Source organism: Lonchura striata, chromosome 2 (genome assembly GCF_050655825.1).
Source record: "Lonchura striata isolate lonStrDom1 chromosome 2, ASM5065582v1, whole genome shotgun sequence".
In the NCBI taxonomy this organism is placed as follows: Eukaryota; Metazoa; Chordata; class Aves; order Passeriformes; family Estrildidae; genus Lonchura; species Lonchura striata.
In genome coordinates, this window is record NC_140704.1 from 22,816,675 (window position 1) to 22,840,693 (window position 24,019).

General features: G+C 38.5%; 1 protein-coding gene and 1 pseudogene across 9 annotated transcripts in view; both read left to right on the forward strand.

Moving 5' to 3' along the window:
* Window positions 1-18,714, forward strand: part of LOC146768146 (pre-mRNA-processing factor 6 pseudogene) — a 58,969-nt pseudogene extending 40,255 nt beyond the window's left edge. Inside the window, exon 1 of the transcript XR_014953223.1 lies at window positions 1-18,714. This exon is cut by the window's left edge and continues 40,255 nt beyond it. The product of XR_014953223.1 is annotated as a pre-mRNA-processing factor 6 pseudogene (transcript).
* The window catches only part of CDK14 (cyclin dependent kinase 14), a 314,718-nt gene that overhangs the window by 46,323 nt on the left and 244,376 nt on the right, over window positions 1-24,019 (forward strand). For 2 of the 8 annotated variants that reach the window (XM_085573087.1, XM_085573086.1), the window contains exon 1: window positions 19,138-19,221. The exons of 2 other annotated variants lie outside the window; for them this stretch is intronic. In XM_085573087.1, the coding sequence (XP_085429213.1) occupies window positions 19,153-19,221 (69 nt within the window). In that variant the 5' untranslated portion in view covers window positions 19,138-19,152. Of the gene's footprint in view, window positions 1-18,830; window positions 19,222-19,287; window positions 19,562-19,652; window positions 19,814-24,019 lie in introns of those variants that run through there. 4 more of the 8 variants (XM_085573090.1, XM_085573091.1, XM_085573089.1 and 1 more) reach the window with 4 other exon arrangements.

The following is a 24,019-nucleotide window of genomic DNA, read 5'->3' on the forward strand; positions in this document are numbered from 1 at the left end:
GTTCATGCCTCTGAAATGGAGCACTAATTAGTTATGTACATGTAGAATAAAATAAAAATAAGAAACCTAGAATGTCTTTTTCTTGTAAATAGCTGGGAATATGTTGTGCTATTTCGGATTTATTAGCACGTGAAGTGGTGTGGTGGGACTTCAGCAAGAGTGTGGTTACTATTCTGAGAAGCAGATGTGTAACCATAAATGACAATTGGAAGTGCAGGCTTTTAAATACGTAGCCTTATCTTTATGTAGCCCTATTTTGTGGTGTGTACACATACTGCATCCTTCCCTCTATGTGCAATACAGGGATGTGCATAGAGGGCCTTCTATACAGATAGCAGGAAAATAATACATTATATTCATAACTCCTTCTCCTGTGCATACTTAGAGAGTAAGTAAATTATTGTAGGCCATTCAGTGATACTGATTTTCACTGGGATAAATTATAGGAGTGCAACTGAAAATTAGGTGATTAAGTAAGCTTTATATTGGTCACTCTTAAAACACTGCCTGCTGTGGGATTGATGCAAAAATGAAAGTTCTTTCATAATAATAAATTGTACAAAAACTATTTCAAGAAAGGTTGGTAGAGCAAATTTGGGAAATTTAGAAGAAAAGTATCTTTTTTTCCTATTGTGTGAGAATCTTTTAGGTTATATATTTAGACAAATATTTTGCCTTGTGGGTAGTATTTTATTTGCCAAAATTTATTTTGCAAGTGGCTGACTTCTTTGAAGGATATGTGTCAGTAAAAAGGATATTTTTCTTCTTCAGGTGTCTGTTATATTATAGAAACTATAAAAGTGTTTAGAATGACTTTTGTTGAAGTATTTGCAATGTGTGCTATACTCATCTTTAACTACCAGGGAATGATTTAATGTGTTAATTTTGACATGTGAATGTGGAAAACCTCTGGCCCTTTTTATATTAACAGTTTTCTTTGCTGCTTGTGTTTTGTGACCACAGTGACTTTCTGGCTTGTTTCCACACAGGTTAAAACCTTTTTGATATCCACAGCAAGGCCCTTCTGCTTGCTGAGTCCACTTGAAACAAATCTCCTAAAGCTTTAGAGTATATCAAATTGTTCATTGAAGAATGACTCTTAAATATATTTATAAAGGAAAGAAACTTAATATTCATTGTTTTCCCTTTTTCTTACTCAGAAAAAAGTAATGGAAAAGCAGGTGTCCACATTTTTGGACCTAAAGGTGAAATTTTCTTATGTGATAGGTTCTGTGGCAGCTAATGGTTTTTCCCCAGTAGTCTGCAGGCCTTAAACTCAGGCTGGCTTTTGTCTAATGGCTGATAATGTCACCTTTATGTGAGTTAGGCCATTTTGAAGTCTTTTAAGTCTTGCAGATAAAGAGGGTTCATACATACGGTGCTGAGCTTTGATTTCTCTGATACAGCACTGCAGCATCTTTCTTCAAGTGAAACAAGGAAATTGGCATTGGGTGTGTTTTAGGATAAAGCCTTTTTATTCCTGCTTTGCTTTAAACCTCAAAGTCTTAGCTTCAGAGGTCTACAGAACCGGATTGCATCCATCTATCAGTCTTCTCCTTGCCAAAAGTGTTGCCTTACTTTTTAAAATTTATTTATTTTCTAAAATTATTTTTGGCATTTTTACCTTCACTGCTTTTGTCCCTTGAGCTTTCCTTTAATAAACATCTGCTAAAATTGCTTCAACTCTTTTAAATCTATCCTACTTTTTTGCTAGTTTTATTGCCATCTGTTTCCCTGTGTTACAGACTAGTGCAAAATGCTCTTGTCACATGTCAGTCCTTTTAAATAGTGTTCCCAGTTTGTTATGGTCTTCTTACAGCATGCCCTATCAAGTGGCAGGTCTCAATAACATGCTTTTCAGCAGGAGACTAGAGAAGTGACTTGAATCAGTGATTTGGAAGGTGAGTATCGGGTCTTTGAAAAATTCCTGTCTGCTCTGTGCACAAGGATGCACTGATCCACTGAGATCAACCTAATCCACCGGGATGGCAGCCACTGAGTGGGCAGAGGCGAGCAGAGGTTTGACTGCGCCAGCTGTGCGTGGGGAAGCAGCTGGAGCGCTGCCGGGAGCAGTTGGCAGCGCTGAGCAGGGACAGAGGGGCTTCAGAGCCAGACAGGAGTGTAAACACTTGTCTGGCTGCAGTGGGTAGAGGAAGTGTTTCTGTACTTCCATTATTAACTGATCATGAAAAATGGAGCTAAGGCTTCAACGGCAAGCTCTGATAATGACAAATAGACTAATGCAGAATGTACCTTATCTGGGACTGCACTGAAATCACTGGAGGAGCAGAATATTTTATCTGTATTTTTGGTGGCATCAAAACATACCACGGAAAAGTATTTTATGTACTTATACAACTAAACTGATTTAGCATTATGCAAATAGGATGGTAGAAAAGTGTTTTAAAGACAAATAAGAAAAAAAAGGTCTAAATTTTACATTTTTAAATAACCTTTAAAGCACTATGATTCAGAATAGTTTTGACTGGGAAAATAAAAAAAAAAAAAAGTTGAAAGTTTAATTGGGTGGGGTAAGAAATACTCTTATGCTGAAGTTTCAAGCCAGACTCCTAACCTCTTGAATGTTGAATCCGTTTTTGACAGTAATAGTTATTTCTGCAGAATTGAATTTTTCCACAAATTTTTTTTTTTTTTTTTTTTTCTTTTAATTCCATAACTAGTTCATTCAGAAACTGGAAGCTAGCTGGTAGCTGAAAATCAGGAGGCTTTGTTCTCATCTTCAGAGTATCTGCGAATATGAGCCTGGAGCAATGACATGTGCCAGTTCTTCAGTCACCAAAAAATAACAATGAGGAGCTTTTTGTATTTCTAATAACTGCAGACAATAATGTGCTTGTTAAAAGGTGAAATTTATTTTTGTGGGTTTTTCTGTCTACTATTTAAAATTGTTCTATTTACTCAAACATCTTAAATCATGGTATCAATGCATTTTAGTTCCAGTTTCCTTCTAAAAGCTGCTTAAGACAAATGATATGGAAACAATTTCTATTTATTAGACCTCAATTGCTCTGTTTTTAATAGTAAAACATAAATTGAAAATACAAATACATATATAACTGTTGAAGCTCATAACTGTGTATTTCTTGCTTTAAAGAAATTGCAAACTTAATGCAGCACTTCCAGTTAGTCAAAACCAGCTCTTGTATTACCTGATATAACTGATACTATATAGCCATTTAAGGACAATCCTTTGGCACAAACTTACTGTAAGTTCTAAAATGAGTTTTTCTGCTTGAGTAAAAGGGTTGATTATAGTTCATTTTCTATATGGAAATAAGGACAAGCTTCTGTATCTGCCAGTGGCTTTTATTCTTGAAGGAAAAAAAATCCTACATAGAGACTGTGGGCTTAAATCTTAAATCTAACAGTATTCTAGTTGAGGACTCACAGTTCATCAAAGAAGCCAGCAGCTGATGGGTCTGAGAACAGGTTACCAAATTTGCATTTGGAGGTAATTTTATTTTTATAGCACAAAGTAAAGAAAATGCTTTTAAGTATATTCATTCAATGCTGCCATTTCTCAACAAAATTGTGTACTTACAGCAAAATGTTTTCCCATGATGACCTTTTTTGCTTTTGCTATGTAACCATGTCTGATCTATGTTTCTGTTTGTGTAAAAACAAGAAACTACATGAATAAAAGCAATTAAAAAAAAAAAACCAACCACAATCCTCTCCTCCCTAAGAACTGAGTCTACCATGCAGGTTATATAAAATGTACACTAATAAGTAAAGTTATGACTTTTACAGTTGTGAGGGAGGTGAAACAAAGCCTGAAGTCATGTGCATTGGCTTTCCTATTTGTCTTCTGAAACCTCATTACACTTTGCAAATTTATTGCTTGTATTAATGCTGATCCACTAATGCTAATTCTTGGGAGCTCAATTAAATGTATTTCTGCTGATTTCTGACTGTCACCAGTAACCATGAAGATATGACTTCTATCTGGATTTGTCAGTGCCTTTCTTTGGAGCCTTTTTCCTGCAGTTGCTACTCATGAAAGCTAAGCTAAATTTTTGGTGACTTTAAGTCAGGCAATATTCATATTCTACTGAAAATTTTGGGAGAAAGGGCATGTTAGTTCTCAGAGCAGACAGAAAAGGGTTTTTTTAAATAATATGTTTAACATGCAATATGATAGAGGAATTAAGGTTGAAATTATTTAAATTTAACTGACTGTTTTATGTAAATTTATAATGCTTAAGCTTGGGAGGCTGTACTTTGGAACTGCCTCCTGTAAAACCACTTCAGAAGCATTTTGGTATCACACATGCAAAATGTGCTCAAGCACTTGGAGCAGTGGCAATTGGGTCCGTGAGCACGGGTGACACGCAGTGCCAGGTGCTGTGGAACCAGGGTAGTGTGAGCCTCTGAGCTGGCTGGGTGTGGTGGTCTGCAGATGTCAGTGTGTCTGAGTCTGGAGGTGTGTGCAGTCAGGGATGCGCTTGAGTAGGGATCCAGGAAGCTCATAGACTGAATTAAATTCAAGAAGATGCTTGCTATATTTTTGTTCTATATCACAGCCATGAAATTTTTCTGGTACAAATTTTTAAAAAATCCATTATATGAAATGTGTTTTAAAAATGTCTACAAGGAATCAAGACATGGTGGAGATGAAGCACTGCTGACTGACCTTGCACTATGTGCAATGTCCATGCATTTCCATAATGGCATTACTTCTCCCATTGAGTGAATTACAACACGTTTTGTGTGAAGCGTTTGCTCTAATTGTGGCATGAGTGAGTTCTATGACTTTTAAAATATTGCTAGTGTTCTCTAGTCTCTAGTCTTTGCAATCAGTTAAGTGCTTACTAAGAAACATGATTTCTTTTTTTAGAGGGAATGTTATGATAGAAGCAGTTCTTAATAGATGGCAGTGAGTGAAGGCAATGTTTTTGGAAGGGAGATGTGAAAGGAGGTAGTAAAGATGACATATTTATAGCATAGTGCACAATGCCTTAGATCTAATTTTATTCCATGTCTTTAATACTAATTGTTGATGCTGGTGTTAAGCCAAAGGAATAGTTTAATAGCAAACCTTAAAACCCTCACGTTGTTCTATTGAGTGGAAGACATTAATGTGACATTGAAGGAAATCTTCTCATTGGAATTTGATAGCAGTATAAAATTTATATAAAAGGCCAGGACTAAATGAATCCATTAGATTTCACAGTACTTTTAATCTCAGAGCCAACCTGTATTCAAATACTGTTTCTTCTGGCAGAGAAAGTGCTGTGATGCTTTTAGCAAGTTATTAAACATCTGAGCCTTAATTTTCCATCTGACGGAGAAAGAAATGAGTATTTTTCTCAGTGGATTTTGAAGATAAATTTCTTAGCACATCTTGAAGATATTCAGATGTGAGGGTATTAGGGAGGATGGCCTTGAAAATACAAAGATGAATTCAGACAAAAGCTATTCAATATTGCTTGCATTCCTTTGCTCCCATAGCACAAAGTTTTATCCTTTCTAATGTGTTTTTTGGATTCATGTAGTTTTTTTAGCCTTTTGGTCAAAAACAATGAAATGAACCTTTGCCAAGACTAAAGTTTGGAATCTTCTTGTGAAAGAGCACTTTATTTCTGATGTTTTGAATATAAAGGCCTTAATGAGACAGTCTAAGGAAAAGCTCTTTTTCTACTACTTGGTTCTGCTCTAAAGATACTTTATTATTGTAAAACCATATATTGCACTGCAAATTAACAGGTAACTGTGCACCACCCTACCTTTTCTCTAGCTGTAATTGTTTAAGAACAAGGGAAATAAGTAAAATTTTTTTATCGTATTAATATGTTAGTTAGAGTTATGCCAAACTTACATTAACATCTGGGTTAGTTCAGAAAGTATTTACATGAATTAAAGTATTCCAGTTATATGTAACATGTGATTCAGGGAATACATGTAGCACTTTAGATATAAATTCTTATGTGTTTGTTTTGAGGGTTTTTTTGGTGGTTTTTGAGGGTTGGCTTTATTTTGTGATGATCTTTGTTTTCACACTATGTGTGTATTAATGGCTCTGTTTCAAGCATCTTCATGAATTGGCCTTTGCTAAAGGAAGACCCAAGTCTGTGAATTTCTAACTTTATATTATAAAGTGGGCTTTTTTTATTGTCTGGTTTTGACTTGCATTTTTAGAAATCTCCTCGTAGGTGTTTTGTTCTAGTACTAATACACAGGCTTTATAGTGTATTTTATGGAAATGGGTTCATACCTTTAATTAGTATTCATTTTTTATTACTTTAACTTCAGATTTTGGTTCAAGAACATCTGTTTGATAAGGGCAGGCTTAATGTTGTTTATATTACCTGGTTTTGAAATGAAAAACAGCAATTAAAAAATGTAAATGAATATTTCTTGAAAGTGACCTCAGGGATGCACTTGATCTGTGTGGTTTGCTACTGTTTATGCCATATTATGCAGTTTAATATTCAATGATAGCTTGCCCCCTGCCCTCTCAAAAGTTGAGCTTTAGGGGAATACAGTTGGCAGAGTCAGAAGAGAGGCTAAAATATTAATTTAGCACAAACAAATCCAAGTCCAAACCCCTTGAATTTTGAGATCCTATAAAACAACATACCAACTTGGAAACTTGTATTTCCCGGGCTGGTACATGCTCTCGTGTACTAAACTCCCCCTGTCTTCTGAAACTGCCTTTCTTACTTCTTCATCTCCATTGAAATGGCTTGGGAAGTGGCAGTGCTCTGGCTTGGCCTGATCCTTGGAATGGTGTGTCTGCAAAGACTGTTCCATTTGTTTAGTGATAAGGCATCTGCTACTAGCAGGGAGGAACAAGGATAAGAAAAGGATAGTCTAACTATTCCAGTATAGGACAAGAATTTATTTCAGACCTCTGTAAATACTACTGGCAGCTTTACTGGTAATCATATTAATAAGCAGTCCTCAGTGAGCCAACATTATTAAGCCATACTTTTTAAAGATAGATTTAAATTGCTTGACCCCTAATTGCCAGCTCTTCTTAAAAAATATGTGGTCAATAAGAAGGCCTATCAAAAAATTGAGTCATTTTAGGTTCAGTACTTGTTTGAAGCAGAAATACCCCAGCCTAAAAATGAGTGTTAATTTTTGAGGAATGAGATGGAGGGCACCCTTAGTTCTTTATGCTGAAAAAAAAATTCCAAATTATTCTGCTTGCTTTCTTTCCATGTTCATGAAAGAGTACAGGTACATCCCAGAGTCCATGTTGAAGCAGACAGAACTATTTTCCTGACTTGACAGCACATGCATTCTGAAAGCCACACTGTTTGCAGCATCATTTTGCACACATTTGCACATATTTGCAGCATCATTGCAGATGCCAATTTTCAGGAAAGTTAAGGGGGTGTAGAAATGATTGGCAATTTTAGAAATTACACATCCTCTTTTTCTCAAATACTTAAAGTTTGGAAGGGGCTAAACTTTATTCCCAAGATTTTTCCTCTGCTTCTGTCATTTTATCCAGCTTTTCCTGAAATTGGCATGCTGAAAATACTCTTAATTAATACATATTGGAGAGCTGTTAAAGCATAACTGAATTTTTTTAGGATTTCCTATTGTAAAAGCACACTGCAGTCCCTTGATGGACCTATGCTAACCTACGTGTGCATGTGCTAAAGCACAAAAAGGAACTTCCATCTGGAAACTGCTCCTGGACATTTTCCTAAGGATTCAGGCCATAACCTGAGGTGCTTGGAGACTGTGAGGGCAAGGATACTGTTTTTCCCCTGAATATATTCAGTGCTTCTAATGCTTCTAATATATGAAACAGAGAACATGAACTATCCTCCAAGAGAAAGGAGCCTAATAAGGAATTTGGAGGGTTCAGGAGGATATTGGAAAAGCACATTGGTGTGTATGGGTATGTATGGAGGGTGAAAGCATGAGTGGGTATGGAGGGCTAGGAGCAAAGGCAGTATCAGAAGCAGGTTTTAGGGAGATGGGCAAAAGTCTAGGACTGTGGGAGAAAATGATCTCTAATATTTGGAGGTCTTTTAGGGAATTCAGATCTCTCTGTGGAGTCCTCAGTCTCCCTGTTCTGTTTCAGCAAATAGGTGTGAAACTCACTGATATTCAGAGCTTAGACAGCTGATTTTGGGATGGAAGGTGTTACTGCTGTTGCTATTTAAACTTAATTACAGAAGCCTGTGATCTAGTCCTCCTGCTAAAATATAGCTGAGAGAGATCTATATCATCAGGTATTTCAGAGGAAGAAATAATGTTGCATAGAATAGATTTGAACCACAATGCCCATTTAAAATTTACCTTTGGCTTTGAAGACTGTTTCTTGCAGTTACTTTAATGGGGTTTCAGTGTTGCCATTCCTGACAAATTAATTGCGAGTCTAATAAACTTTGTACTGTTCTCAAATGTTTAAAATTTGTCATATGTGACAATCTTCTTATCATTTCATAAGTAACTGACAGATAAAATCAATGTGTGTTCTGAAGACCTATATAAAATTTAATCAGGGGTGTTGAGCTACAACATGGAAACTACAATACAAGTTTTTATTTTTTGTTTGACCAAGTAGGGCAACAAGACCTGAGGGGCCTCAAGACATGAACTGGTTCTCTGCTACTGGTACTAACCTTCAGGGGAATTGGGAAAGGTGGTATCCCCCTTCCCAGAGTTGTGAAAACTGTGATAAAACCAATTAGCCATCTGTGTGTGTATTGTAATTGGTGGTTCATGCTGTCATGGGTAGTTAAAGAACAACCAGGCTTTTCTATGTTTATCTCTCAACATACTGGGTGCACACAGGTTAATGAGACTCCTCAGCAATATAAACACCCCTGGTATAAGTGTAGAGCATGAGATGTGTACTTTTATTGCAACATTTCAAATAGAAATGTTTATTTTGGAAGTGCCAGATCTGTGTCTGGCATATGAAATTCAAAACAGCCGTAAGACGTTTTAAAGCGATCTTTTGTTGGTTTTTTTATACCACTGTGGCTTTCAGTTGAATCTTTGAGTTCTTCTTGTCTGAATTTTTATTGCTGTAATAATTGTTTCTGCTAGTACTGGCTTTTTACATTTTAAATTATTTCTGCAACCTTTTCTGAGGATAGACAGGTACTCTATTAGACATACAAGTCCTCAATATTATAAGTTCTAAAAGCATTTAAGGATTTTTTACAGTAATTTTTGTTAAAAATGTTGTCAGATGGCAGACATAATTTTATGCTGAAGTACCTTACGTATAAAGGCTCTCCCACTTCTGTTGGGAATCATACCTCAAAAGAGGTGTTCTGCAGCATTTACATTTCTGAGGCCTTCAAACCTTTCCTCAGTTAAACTTTAGGTTGCAGTTTGTCCTTGAAACACTCTAGGGGAATCATAATTTATGTTATCATGCTTCTCCTATTTTAAACTTCTTTTTCCACTTACCATTCATAATTAAATGCAACGTTGGTTTTTGTGGTAAAACTTTTGTTTTGCTCCTGATGCTGTAAGGGGTTTTGTGAACAAAAAAAATTGCCTCTCTGTCTGTTAAGAGCCTAGTAGAATGAAGACCTGTTTTAATGACTAAGCTCCTAGGGCAATGCTAATTCTTTTTTTAAGTATCAATTAAGAAGACATCTTACCATTTGAAAGAACAACAGAATAATCAAGCATCGGTGACTGCTTCTTACAAGAACTTTCTAAAAAAGTGTGTTCAGTGCTACATAGTTTAGTCCATGAACCATATGGTTCATGTTGTCTCATTTTTTTCAGAATTTGTTTTTTCCTAGGGAAAAAAAGGTAAGAGTACATTATTATAATTTTAACTGCATGTAGATAGTAATGGGACATCTTAGATTGTGAAAATTATTGCTTTAAGAGTATTTGACTTTATCGTACAGTAAATATAATTTTCATAGTAATCTTCTGCTAAATCAGTCAAATTAAATAAAAACCCCAGGTTTGGGTTTTTTTCCCCCCAGAAGATTTTGCAGGTGGGTTTAGATGGAAGAGAGAGCTGGTGGACACCATAGGGTGGTTGCTCATGATCATCTTTGGAAGATCATGATAATCAGTCCAAGAGACTGGAAGAAAGCAAACATCACCCAGACCTTTGGAAGGGGTGGCAAGGAGGATGCAGGAAATACCAGCCAGTCAACCTTATGCATCAATCCCTGGAAAGGTGATGAGCCTCTCAATTTGGAGGCCATCTCTACTAAAATTTCTCTCACTGTTTGGAAGCACACCCCTCCCACACCTCAGTACTACAGAGCTCTCATGCAAAACTAAATGAAATGTTTTGTAGAGTTTTTGGGTTGAAACACTGTGCTGTAAATCCTGTAGTGGTGATTTAAGTGGAAGATGTCCATTCACAGCCTTCAACCTGTCAGTTCTGTGGAATCATTTCCCTTGTTTGTCATAGACCTTAATTTTCCCTTTTCCTCATGTGATAGGATTATTCATCTTCATAAAAGAGAGATAGATATAAGCTAGATAAATTAATCAATATATTTTTTCCCATGTAATTTAACCAGTAGAAGTTTCATTTGAATTTGGTAGACTGAAACAGCATGTTTCCTTTAAAATTTCCTTTCAAAAAAATAATGAAAATCTAAAACAAGGTAAGGAAAATAATTTCTCCCCTCTGAAATTAGTATTTTGCTCCTTTAAAAATTATTAAAACTTAGGAGGCTTCTTGAATTTTTTTATAGGCTACACATTTGCTCTTGAATAAACCTCTTGATATATAGATCTGTCCCAGCCCTCTGAGGCCACTGTGCTCCATCACATGAAAATCCATGTTCTTCTACTTAATAAGATCATAGAACAATAGAGAGTCTATTTTAGAACATATTGTAATGGGGTTCAGCTCTATGGTTATAGAAAGAGATGGTTTTGGGAGGGAAAAAAACCTCTTAGGTGCAATACTCTGTGAGGATAGGTGCTCTGTGAACATTTAAGCTGCAGCAGCTGTGCCACCACTAACTGTATTCTGTGGAAGTATTTTTAACAGGATGTGGTAGAGGCTTTTCTCTTGTCCTTTCTGAAGTTTTTTATCTTCAGCAGTTCACTCCTCCTGAGATGCTTTCTATTTCTCACCTAAGAAGTCCTGGGAAAATAGATAAGCTGCTCAACATGCATTAAAGCTTTATCAGCTTCTGGACTGAAGTGCCCTTCAGTGAGAATGCCCAGGTGAATGCAACCCTCTTGTCTGAATTACTGAGATAAAAGAGGACAAGAAAAGCAGTCTGCAAGGGAGTAGCGACCCAGACTGTAAAGGGTTTTATAGGTCAAAACCAACACTTTGTATTTAACCTAAGAAAGATGAATATTAGTGCAATACCTGCACTTCTGGTGCTTGTTTCCTGGGTCTACTTGACTCAGCATTGCATCACTTTGAGATTTGACATGCCTTTCTGTTGATCATCATTCTATGCCAATTTGATTAGTAAGGAACAGAAGTCTGGGTGAGTGTAGTGAAACCCTTGTCCATTAGGTTTCTAGACAAATTAGTTTCTAGACAAATTGAGCTGGAAGAAGGGGAGATGATTCTCACAGCTGCTTATCATATTTTATCATGAGAACCAAAAATATTCTTAAATCAGGGGTTACTTGAGTGTTTCTATTTAGTTTGTCAACCACTTGTTTAATCTCATGTCATGCCCCCATCTAACCCAGTGTTTTGCTATCATCAGATTTTCCAGTCATTGTGATTTGTGTGATGGTTATACATCTGTCACATGTGTTGTGTATGCCATGCAGAACTGGTAAAATATCAATTTTTGAGACTTAGAGGGGAATAGCAATTAACCCTCCAGGTAGGAGAGAAAGACATGAAAGAGGGATGAAAAACTGATGTATTAAAAAAAGTAATTTAGTTGAACTGCCAAAAGTTATCCAGGGATTTTGCAATATAGATTATTTGGATGATAAAATGATAATGGTATTTCTTGCTAATATGTATAAACGAATGCATATGAAGAAATTAACTGCAGCTATGCATATGTAATAGTCTAAACAAATTACATTGTTCTGAGTAAGAATTGTAGGATCATGGGATGATAGTGTGAAAATATTGATTAGGTGTTAAGAAGTACTCTGGAAAACAGGTAGACCTTCAGAAACAAATAGGAAAAGAAAGGAGAACAAAACCATAGCTGTCATGAAGTTATTGAAGGAATACTGTTTTTATAAATATGTTAAATATTAAGCCTCATAAAACAGAAATGATACAGTACATGTCCTTCCTGTGCTGGGACCCCAGAGCTGGGTGCCGTGTTCCAGGTGGGGTCCCTCTCACCAGAGCAGAGCAGGGGGACAAAACCTCCCTGCCCTGCTGCCCACGCTGCTCTTGGTGCAGCCCAGGACACGTTTGGCTCTCTGGGCTGTGAGTGCCCATGGCTGGGTCATGTCCAGCCTCTCATCCACCAGCACCCCCAGGTCCTTCTGGGCAGGGCTGCTCTCAATCCTTCATCCCCAGCCTGTGCTGACACTGGGGTTACCCCAGCCCACGTGCAGCACCTTGCACTTCATCTTGTTGAACCTCATGAGATTCCCATGGGCCACTTCTTGAGCTTGTCCAGGTCCCTCTGGATGGCATCCTGTCCTTCAGGCATGTCAGCTGCACCACTCAGCTTGATATCATCAGCAAAATTGCTGAGGGTACTTGATCCCTTCATCTATGTCATTAGTGAAAATATTAAATACCATTGGGGTCCCAATATGGACCCAAACCCAAAGCCTTTCATGTGAGTTTCTCGAAGTGAAAATGAAGGGAAGCTAGACTAATGAAGTGCTTTCAAAGAAAATGAGAATTTTGGTACGTGACATATTTAAACTTAAGAAAGAGATGAAGGTGAACTCATCATTTTGTGTTAAGTTTTAATTCATTTCTAGAAAGCTTTTTTCTCCTAGCTAAAATACTGTGGATGACTTTGAAACAGGGCATCACTGAGCTTTGTTCCTCTAGGAGATCAGCTGTAGCAATATATGTAACACAAAAATGAAACTTTTTCAGGGATTCATCCTGGGATTTACACTGGTAGATATTAAAATCTAGTGTTATTTCTTTATAATTGTCTCTAAAGAAAAACTTTGTAAAGTGTCTCTCTAGTATTCATTAAAATTTGTGTCACAGAAATATTACTGTTCTTTCCTGATTAGTGTGGTTTTGGTTGTTCCTTTTTTTAAATTTTTTTTTTTTAATGCAAACATGAGTATTTTCAGCTCTCTGGGTGTCCTGGGTTACATTGTGGGGTGTAACCAAACTTTGTATTCTACTCCCATCTACATGACTCCTGATGAACTGTTAATAGTGGGTTGTTTGCACCAGCTGCCCAGTGCACATCCAGCCCTAAGGCTGCAAGCTGGGTGCTTGATAAGGGAAAGGAGCAAACCCATGGTAGCATGGCAGTGTTTCTTTTTCTCACAAATTGACTCAGCTGTCATAACTACACCCAGCCTAAGGGGTCCTTTCTGCCAATGGCTCAACAGCCCCACTGGGCAGCTGTAACCACCTAGGCCATCAAGGACTCCCCAAAATATGCTGTCACTTATAGGCTTATATCCTTCCATTATGAAATTCCCCACTCCAGGGAGGTGCTGGGCATTCCTGCCTGAATCTGACCATATATAAACTGGGCTCTTTAGGGTCTTGTGACACTGCCAAAGAAGCTAATCCTGGGCATGCCCACGCCCCTGGGCTCTGTGCTGGGGCTGGGCTGCAGAGCCACAGGTTTCACCACCCACTCTGACATCAGCCCTGCTTGTGGTGCCAATGACCCCATGGATGGCCATCATGCCCCGCTGGGGAAGAGAACTGTGGGGGACCAGGTGAAGCAGAACCAGACAGCAGACGATGAAGATGGGAAGTTGAATGACACCAATTGTGATGATTTCAATGGCTACATTGAGAACCTGTTTTCAAGTGGCCCCTATGAAAAAGGTGATGAGGAAACAGATGCTGTTTATGTGGCTTTGGATAAGAGGATGGATGAAAGCCGAAAAGAGAGAAGGAAACAACAAGAAAAAGAGGAAATAGGAAAATACCATATGGAACCACCTACAATTCAGCAGCAGTTCTCAGATTTGAAATGAAAGTTAGCAGAAGTTACTGAGGAGCAGTGGCTGAGTATTCCAGAGGTTGGTGATGGCCGGAGAAAGTGTCAGAGGAATCCTTGGTATGAGAAGCTGACTCCTGTCCTTGACATCTTCTTTGCAAAGCATTTACAGTCTTCTGACTGTAAAAGTCTGAGAATCAGACTTCCATGGACCCACACCAGACACAATTTGGTGGATTGAATACTCCATATCGAGGGGGGATGAATATGCCATACCTAGGAAGAATACCAGGCTTGATGACACTTGGGACAGGTGAATTGGATATGAAGAAGATTGGCTAAGCTAGGAGCACCTTGATGGATACAAGGCTAAGCCATCTGTCAGGCTCTGTGAGTGGCCAGACGGTAGTGGACCTGAAAGGATATTTGAGAGACTTGAATTCAATGATTCCCACACATGGAGGAGATATTAATTATATGAAAAAAGCCTGTTTATTCCTGAAATCTGTCCAAGAGACCAATCCATGAGCCCAACTGGAGGAGGTCACTGGCAAACTCCAGGTGGCTTGAAACCACGTCTTGAAAGGAGCAGAGATATGCCATAAGACTGAAGATATTTGGTTGGAAGCTGCTCAGCTTCAGCCTGGAGATACAGCCAAGGTTGTTGTGGCCCAGGCCATCCAGCACCTTCCACAGTCATTCAGTATTTATATCAGAGCAGCAGAGCTGGAGATGGATATCTGTGTCAGCAAACGTGTCCTTGGGAAAGCCTTTGAGCATGTTCCAAACTCAGTGCACTTGTGGAAAACAACCATGGAGCTGGAGCAACCTGAGGATGCCAGGGTAATTCTGAGCAGGGCTGTGGAGTCCTGTCCAACCAGTGCTGAACTATGGCTGGCACTAGCAAATCTGGAAGCATGCAAGAATGCTCATAAAGTCCTTAAAAAAGCCCAGGGGAATATTCTGATGGATTGTCACTTCTGGATTACTGCTGCCAAACTGGAGTAAGTCAATGGAAACACCCAGATGGTGAAGAAAATCATCCAGATGGTGAAGATGACAGAGCCATCACATCTCAGGTCTTACAGGGTAGATCTCAAAGGGAACACCAGATACAAGATGCTGAGCAATGTGATAAAGCTGGAAGTGTATCCACATGCCAGGCATTCATGCGAGCTGTGATTGGGATTGAAGAAGATGATCAAAAACAACCTGGATGGAAATGCCAACAGTTGAGTTGCTCATAGTGCTCTGGAGCATGTCTGAGCCGTTTATGCCTATTCCTTCCATTTTTCTTGAGCAAGAAGAACATGTGGCTGCAAGCAGCCTACTTTGAAAAGAACCATGGATCCAGAGAATCCTTGGAGGCTCTTTTGCAGAGAGCTGTTGTTCAGTGTCCCAAAGCAGAAGTGCTATGGCTCAGGGGAGCTAAATCTAAGTGGCCAGCAGGAGATGTGCCAGCAGCCAGAAGCATCTTGGCCCTGGTTTTCCAGGGCAGCCCCAACAGTGAGGACGTCTGGCTGGCTGCCATGAAGCTTGAGTCAGAGAGCAGTGAATACAAAAGAGCAGGGCGGCAAAGGCTCACAGCAGTGCCCCCACAGCAAGGGTCTCCATGAAATTTGTGAAGTTGGGATGGGTGCTTGGGAATATTGCTGCAATTCAGAAGCCCTGTGCGGAAGCCTTGAAGCACTATGAGGACTTCCCCAAACTGTGGATTAAGAAAGGACAAATTGAGGAATGAAAAGACCTTGTAGAGAAAGCACGGGAGACTTTGTAATGCAAACTGTATATGGAATCAGTCCCTGAATCCACAAAATCTCTTATTTGTCTTATAAGTTGCAAAACTAATTGGCACTATATTGCATTGTATTTTATTTCAGACAGTGACTTTTTAAGACAGCGACTTTGTTTCAGACAGTGACTATCTGATGCATACCAGATGATGCATCTGGTGTAGTGCAACTGTTGGTATTGCAGAGCAAGTTTAACAACGTATTGTACTTGGAATAACATGTGCATTCCACTGTGCATTGTCATGCATTCCACTGTGCAATATTACCACTGCTTCACTTGTCATCTTAAGCTAAAAATTATTTTCTTTGCATTCAATACATTTGTATCATTACTGGATTGTTTTATTAAGGTCATGTCTTCTTGTACTCTGTATTCTAACTCAAACTAAACTCAAAATTCTCAGTTTAAGGAAGGGAGTAATATTTTAGATCATCAGTGGTAGCAAGGATATGAACTGGGGTTGGACAGGTGTTCTGTCCAGCACTCAGTTTCTGGACACAACTTCTTAAATGTCTTGTTAAATAATTTCTTCATGAAATATTACTAGTGGCTTGTGAAGTGGTTAGCTAGATGTCTGAATGACTCGCAAGTAAATTTTCAAAAGTGTTCATTTTTCCTTGTATATTGAGTCTACAGTTGTCAAAATGGAAGGGTTTGTGTCGAGGAGCAGTAGCTCTCCTTAGCCATGCATTTTCTTCTATGAAGAGAAAATGGGCTCATATGGATATATGAAACTTTTACAAATTACTGCATTTGCTTATTACTTCTTGGAGAGGAGGGAAGTGTTAGCTGCCTTTCTCCCTTGCTCCCTGTCTCACCTCCACTCAGATGATTCAGTGTAGACTAATGGAACTGGGATATTACTTTTAATTTCATTTTACTAGTGTGTAGTATGACCACATGGAACAGGAGTAACTACTGGCATTTTTTTACTATGCCATATTACTAAATGATGGTTTGCATTTTTAGTTAATTGACCATCAGAGCTGTGACATTGTGTAATTTGCCTGGTTTAAGTGTAGCAATTTGCTATCATCTTGAAAAGCTCCAAAGATACCTCCTTACAGGTGAAGAACTGCTCCCAAGTGCTACATAGCATTTTGCAGTCTGCCCTGGGATGAAAGTGTTGGCAAGACTTAAAGTACTGATAATGTGAAATTTGTACTTGCAGTTAGCTTCCAGGGAGAGTTTTAAAATCTAAATTGAACTTCATAGTTATTTGACTTTTTTTTTAGTTACTGTATTGAAACTTTTTTTACATTAGTTACTCTCCCCCCTCAGCTGCATTCTTAATTCTAGATAGCCTTTGCCTTCCAGCCAGGTTCTCCCAACCCTCGCTGTGGTAGCACGGACAGCAGCAGAGTACATATTTGTGCTCTAGCCAAGTTATGTTCAACTGCAGTCTACAAATGGTATTGGGAGTAGGGCATGGGGCTAGCAGAGGAGAAGGAGGGGAGTAAGAATAGTAGGGAATCAAGCAAAAATGCTGGATGAACAAAGACTTCCTAACAAGAGTCAAAGGTAAAAAGGAATTATACAGAAAGTGGAATTCAGAACAAGTAATGGGGAAGGAATACAGATGCATCTTCCAAGCATGTACTTACAAAAGACAAAGCCCACCTGGAACTGGATCTTTTGAGGAAGGTCAAAGACAAAGGCAACAAGAAGGACTTTAATAGATTTTTTTTCTTTTTTTTTCAATGCAGTAAAAATAATTGACTTTTAATTATGAGAGGTTTGTGTGAGTTGTATCTCACTGCAGAAGGGCCCTGCAGAGAGAGATTTAGACAAAGTAAGACCCCTTGGCAATGATCAGCTGTATGAAATTTGACAAGGGTGAGTGCCAGGTTTTGCATCTGGAGTGGGTCAATCAAGTATGGACAGATAGGAGAATGACTGGAAAGCAGCTCTGCAGGAATGGACACAAATGTCTTCTGGCACATATTGGTCTCTACAGGGGCTTACTCACGATCTTTTTTTTATTTTTTCCTGAGCATCCTTCTGTCCTGTTCTCCCTCAGCCTCAGACCAATTTATTGTTGACAGAATAAGGCCAAGAATTGTAAACATTGTTAAAGTATTTTCTCATAATTTCAACTGGAAACTCTTATTCATATTTTATTCTGGGCCTCACACTTGAGAGAGGGGAGAAGAAAATTTTGTTCAAGAGAATGGAAGTTACGTTTTTCAGGAGATCTGAAGCCGCCTGTCTGGTTAGAAACCCAGCTAACAAACTGAGAACCTGTGACTAAGGTGACTACATAATTTTGGAATCATCTTATAGAATTTGCTTATGCCATTCAGTTTTATATGTTACTGGAGCCACTGATGCTAGGTTCAGGTGTGAGTTAGTATGTCAACATGTGTAAGTCTTGGTGACGATGGCGGGACCTGAGCAAATGAGTTGAGTTTGAGCACACTCTGCTTTCTTCAGAGTGGAACTCTACAGGGGAGCCCATTTCCTTCTGTGAAAGTTCTGTGATGAGGGTCACTGGAGCTACCTGGGGTGGAGCCAGGGCTGTGTTTTGCCTGCTAGTTCATTTAACCTCATCATTACATAAAAATGAAAAATATTTCAGGATGCTGAAGATGCCATCTCGACTGAGCTGCATGCTTCTCCTCCTGAAGGTTTCACTGATGTACACATTGCTATTCCCTATCCTAAGTATAGTCTGCCCAGTGCTCCCCCAACCCCAGGAGATTTCTGGGGAGCCAGGAGCCATCTGAAGCACAGGCCAGCAGGGGTTGCTCTAGGAGTAGGAGATGGAGAAGATGCGTTGCTTCCTTTTTGGAGAAGCCCTCTCTGAGGGTCTGCCCTCTCTGAGGGTTTACTCCTGCTGCCCTCTTGTCCCCCCTACCACACTCAAGATTTCTTGGGCTGAGTAGTGGATTCCCAGCACGGAGTAGGTGTCTATTGCTTACTCACAGCTTTGTGTATTTTGTGCATTCATAAATTAAATACGAAGTTTCGTCCTTAAAATGCAGAAACTAACTTGAGAGTTCATATTTTGACTGAATAAATTTAAAATAATTTTTAATATTTATTGCTTATGTAAAAGTGGACAGTGGTATTCATAGTTCTTGTTTCCAGGGGCCCGTAGATTATTTCTGTAATGTCATTTTGTCACTCTGGAACTTGCTGATATCTTTCAGGGCTGGGACAAAATTGAATTGGGAATGATTAGTTTCATCCTTTTATTGAATGTTGAGTTTTCCCCCTTAATTCCTGTGAAATCACCATTAGCTATTTCGGTTGCAGTTCTGTGTTGGTTGAGGCAATGCTACACTGTAAATCAATATCTTTTCAAAAAGACTGCTGTAAATTGCCTAGATAGCATATGCATGGTTACTTTGGCTGCAATGCTGCTGCAGAGCCTGGATATTCTGCCTTTCTGGGAACTCCACAGGCAAGTCCATCATATATTAAAAAAAAAAATCTTTTTAGGAAGAGCATAGCATTGCTGATGAAATTTAGACAGAGAAGTATTGTACCCTCGGTGCTCATCTGTACCTTTTATATTCTACTCCACTGGGATTACCCTGTCTTGAGGGATTTCTTTGTTTGCTGCTTTAGATTTCCCCCTTTCTTAGCTGTAGTACAGCCGTACCATTTCAGCTTGCTAGTGCAGAAAGATGTTGTGAATTCAGTTGCTGAATGAGCCCGGCCTGACTGCAAACACTAACATTGCTAGAGAGATGCTAAAGAGTTGCAGGTGAATCTGACGTGATCTGGGCAACAGCAGAACGGTAAGATGGGGCTTGTTTAAATATCTCTGGGATTAATTGGGTGCTGGGGTTTCCTGAAGCCTAGTTATCACATGCTTCCAACTTGAGCAGGATTCATTCTGTGCATGTCAGGGTGGGTTTTCTCGGGAATGCTTAACATCCAGGCAGAGGGAGGCGGTGGGAAGCTGGGAACGCCACATGAGACCTCTCGGCAGCCACCCTGGTGAGATTCCCCAGCAGTGCTGCCTGCGGTTTGTAAATACCAGGGAAAAGGTAGGGGAAGGCTTAAAAGCGATGCTTTTCTTGGTACAGCTTTGTATCTCTCTCTCTGGCAGCCTTATTTATAATTGTATTAAGAGGATAGTATGGGCAGTTTTTCCCGATACATGCTTGGCTGAACGCCCTCTGGGATGAGTGAGTGAAGGACGTGATCAGCCACTTTTTCATCTCTGCTAACAAGTCTGTGCATCTTGCTATATCTGAATAAATGTCTGTAACAGTTACAGATTTGCTGGGTGGTAGAAGATAAAATTAAAATGATCCTTTATAGAAACATACTATTTCATGGATGTCAGAATATTTTTTTTGCCTTGTTAGAGTCTGTCATGATTTTATTCCTCCTGCACGTTGTCTTTATTTAATATAACAAAAAGTGAGGTAGTTTTTTTAGGTAGTCATTCTTGAATGCTTATGTAGGAGTGTGTTGACAGCGGTTTGGATCTTAGTGGAATATTTCAACATATGAAAGCCTAGAGCAGCAGCATGTTCAGGGAAAGAGAGGAAGAAAGGAGCAGCAGTTACCATTAGTACAAGACAGAAAGATTAAAATGTGGCCATAGTATGGAATTATTTGAATTATTTCTGGTGACTTAACTAACAGCTAGTCTGTTTCAGTTGTAGATCAAGCCATAGAAAACTAACTCTCAACAGAAATCTATTAGAACTAAACAAAAATATAGTATTTCACCATAAGTTCTACTATTTAAAGGAAATGAACTGTGGTAGTAACATTAGAGTGGTGAGAGATGGTTTTTGCTATTACTAGTTAAAGACAAAGCAAAGGGGCTTTTTCTAGAGGAGAATGCTTATCTTTATGCAGCATGTGAATTATACTCCAAGAAGAGATCAGTTGTATATCAGTGTGGGATCAAATAACTAGTTTGACAGGGATTCATGTTTTCTTTTTTTTGTACTTGCCAATTAAAGGGTTCTTCTTCTTTGTCACCGAATATGATTAAAGGGTAAAGATTCAGTTCTATGTCAATTATTTCATGAAGGTTTCATTATTATTTTGCTGGAGTTCCTTCTTTAAAAATGCTGTATATACTGTGATGTAAGTGATGTGAGGTGGTCAGTTTCACACTATATACAACCTTAATATACACAGTTTTTTATCAGAAAGTAGAAATGCCTTTTTTGTTCTTCTTGTTGAGACTTACCCATAATGTTTCTATTGAAAGAGTTATTTCAGTTGTATTATTTTTTAATTATTTTTGTAAGTTTTCCTTTGCTTATATTGTCATACCTATTTATAAATTGTTAACCATTGTTTAATGAATAAAGGTAATCCAACCACTTGTGTTTGCCCACATATTGTACAACAAATGCAAGTCCAGGCATGAGGGATTTTTTTACAGCAAATTTTAAATTGTGTTTTTCTCTTAGTGTTATCTTTTCATCTACTTATATATGTGAAATTTGTTGTTTCCATCATCTTTCTAGCTCCAAGTGTTTCTTCTCCTCAAGCCTAAAGTCATCATCTTTGCTTGCTGTGTTACTACTGTCTCTGAGTTCTCATGTTTTCATTTTCTGAGCTTAAGAAAAGAAAAATATTTTTGATTTATTTTATTGATAAATAATATTCCTTGTAATACTTAGTTAAACACAGATCCCAAATTAACTAGCTGGAAAACTTAACTTAAAATGTGCAAAATGTGGCCAAAACTTAAGAATGCAGATGGGAAAGGGAAGAAATACATAGTTTAATAGGCTGATATTGCCAAATGCTCTGTGAATATAAAGATCTGTGTGTGAATCAGTTTTGTAGTGAGGCTGGGGTCTGTCACAGCAGGAAATAAGGGATTACCTGAAGAATGAGTGTTTCCCATAGTCTCCTTAGTGATCCTGACTCCAGGAAGAAAGAAATTCAAGGAGTTGTAGCTGAGCAGACAAAATATCATCAGGATCTCATCTACTTGCAAGGTTGGCAGCCATTGATATCCTAGAGCAAAAATGGCCACCTGTAAGTTTTTTCCCTTTATTTTTGTTATTTTGCTGTGTAAATCTAAAGCAAAATCAATACTGAAAATCTCTAGAAGCAAATCTGCTCGAACAGATTTTGACATTTTCCCCTGGCACTGTTGGCATTGGTGGGCTGTTTGGCGGGTTGACCTCTGAGCAGGTGCCGTGTCTGTCTCAGACAGGCAGTTCTTCTTTCTCCCAGAGCCCCCACCAAAGAGAACATGGATAGAGCCATGAAGGGGCTGTGATTAGGCTGAAGAGCAAGGCTGCCTGGCTGGTCCCACAGGGCAGCTCTGCCGGGCTCCAGCTGTGGAGGCAAGCGGTGAGGGATTATTTTGGTTTTTTAAGGGAAATATTTGAACGGTGCCAACCTCCACTGAGCATTTGCCCCTGTGGATTTCAGTAGCTGCCCTGGGTGGGTCTTTGGAGTCAGCAGGAGGTGAGAGTGTGTGTGAGTACACAGCCGGGGGCAGGGGAGAATTTGGGGCATCACATTTGGCAACTTCGGTGTAGATGTGAGTGCAGATGTGCCCCTTAAAGGTCACAGGAACTGCTGAGCAGATCCAAACACCTCTGTTGGGGTTATTTCCCTTTGAAGTCCCAGAAAGGCAAAAAACCTCAGCTGTCAGGGACTGCTGGGCACGGTTTGTAAACTGGGTTTGATAATATTAGCGATAAAATGTTCCTAAGTGTTTCAGGTATTGCTACAATGATAATTACAGTTTACAATCCCTGTTGAAATGAATAGGAGTATCCTAGCAAATATTACCTGAAGCAACGGAGAGCCTTTGCAATATCAGTTCTCCAAAACCTGTTCCTGAACTAAACAAAAGACTGGCTGGTATTCTTAGTTTGGGAAGAAAAGGTTAATTACTATTTTTTGAACTTCAGTTCCCTTAGATAGGTCTATACTGGCTTCCAGAATCTTTGATTAAGCTTTTTTCTGCTACCTGGTTAGTAAGGAATGCACTGATCATGTTAAGAATCTGACTCTTAAGGACTTTATTTTTCTTAATACTGTTATTACAATGTTAATGTCAGGACAAATTCTCCCAGTAGCAACTCCATCAGACCTTAAGTGCTCCTTCCACCTACATGGTGACTTCTGTGTTATGGTATGGTTCACTAAATACCTTTCTGTGACTGCTTTTTGCTTTTGACATAATTGTATATTGTCAGAATCGTTGACTATATGCATCTCTTTGATGTGTGGCATATTTTTCACTGATATATTTAATTCCACTCCCTAATATAAGCCTCTACATATTTCTGGATTTAGCAGTTTAGCAAAAAGCATGTAGTGAAAGAGTAATTTAACATAGAACTGAATGTTGAATTCAGGGGGGTGATTTTGTATTATCAACCCTATAAACACATAATTTTGCCTTTGTAGAAGTAACTTTTGGGTTTTCTCTCCATTGATGATGATCTTGCTCTTTTGTTTATCATATTCCTGGGTGGATGGGCTTCTCTGAAATTGCTGTATCAGTTCTGGACTGGCCTGCAGAGGTCACGGAAAAATGCAGTTTTATCTTTTAGTTGTATTTGTTGTGGTGTGCTAGTCAGAAAAGTGTGAGTGGAGATTTTTCTTTTATTTTGCAAATGTTTGTAGGATTTATTGTTGGAATTTTTGTACAATAATTCTAGAGCTGAATTTGCTATCTCATCCTGCTTACTAGTTCTGTTGCAGCTTCTGATTGAAAAATAACTTGATAAACTTAAGCTAGGTGTTATATAAATGTAAAATAACCTAAACCATAACAAATATCGTAGCAAACTTTTGATCCAGTCTGTATCATTCTATCCAGGAAATTGAATAGAATTTATGTCAGTTATATTTCAGTTTTGCTGTGTTTATGTTTGTAATTTAATATGAAATTATATACAACTTACCTAAAGAAGAAAATACCAAATGTTGCCAAGTTAGAAGTGGGGAAGTAAAACCACTAGAAAAAAGCATAATGTCTGTTATATATTGTGAAAGCTTAGCTTCACTTAATTAATTTCTGATGCTTTTCAGTCTACAGGCTTAGAGCATCCTTCACCATTTTATTAAATCTTTGTGTAAGTACACAGGAAATATATTTAAACCATTAGAGAGCATGTGTAAAATAGGTTTGCCCAGACTTCCCTGTAAATAGTGGGAGTTTTAATGAACAAATTGGTTCATTATTGAAATATTGTTAAGTATTGGCTATAGAAATTTTATTTTAATGTAATGCAGAAGAGTTGTCTTGA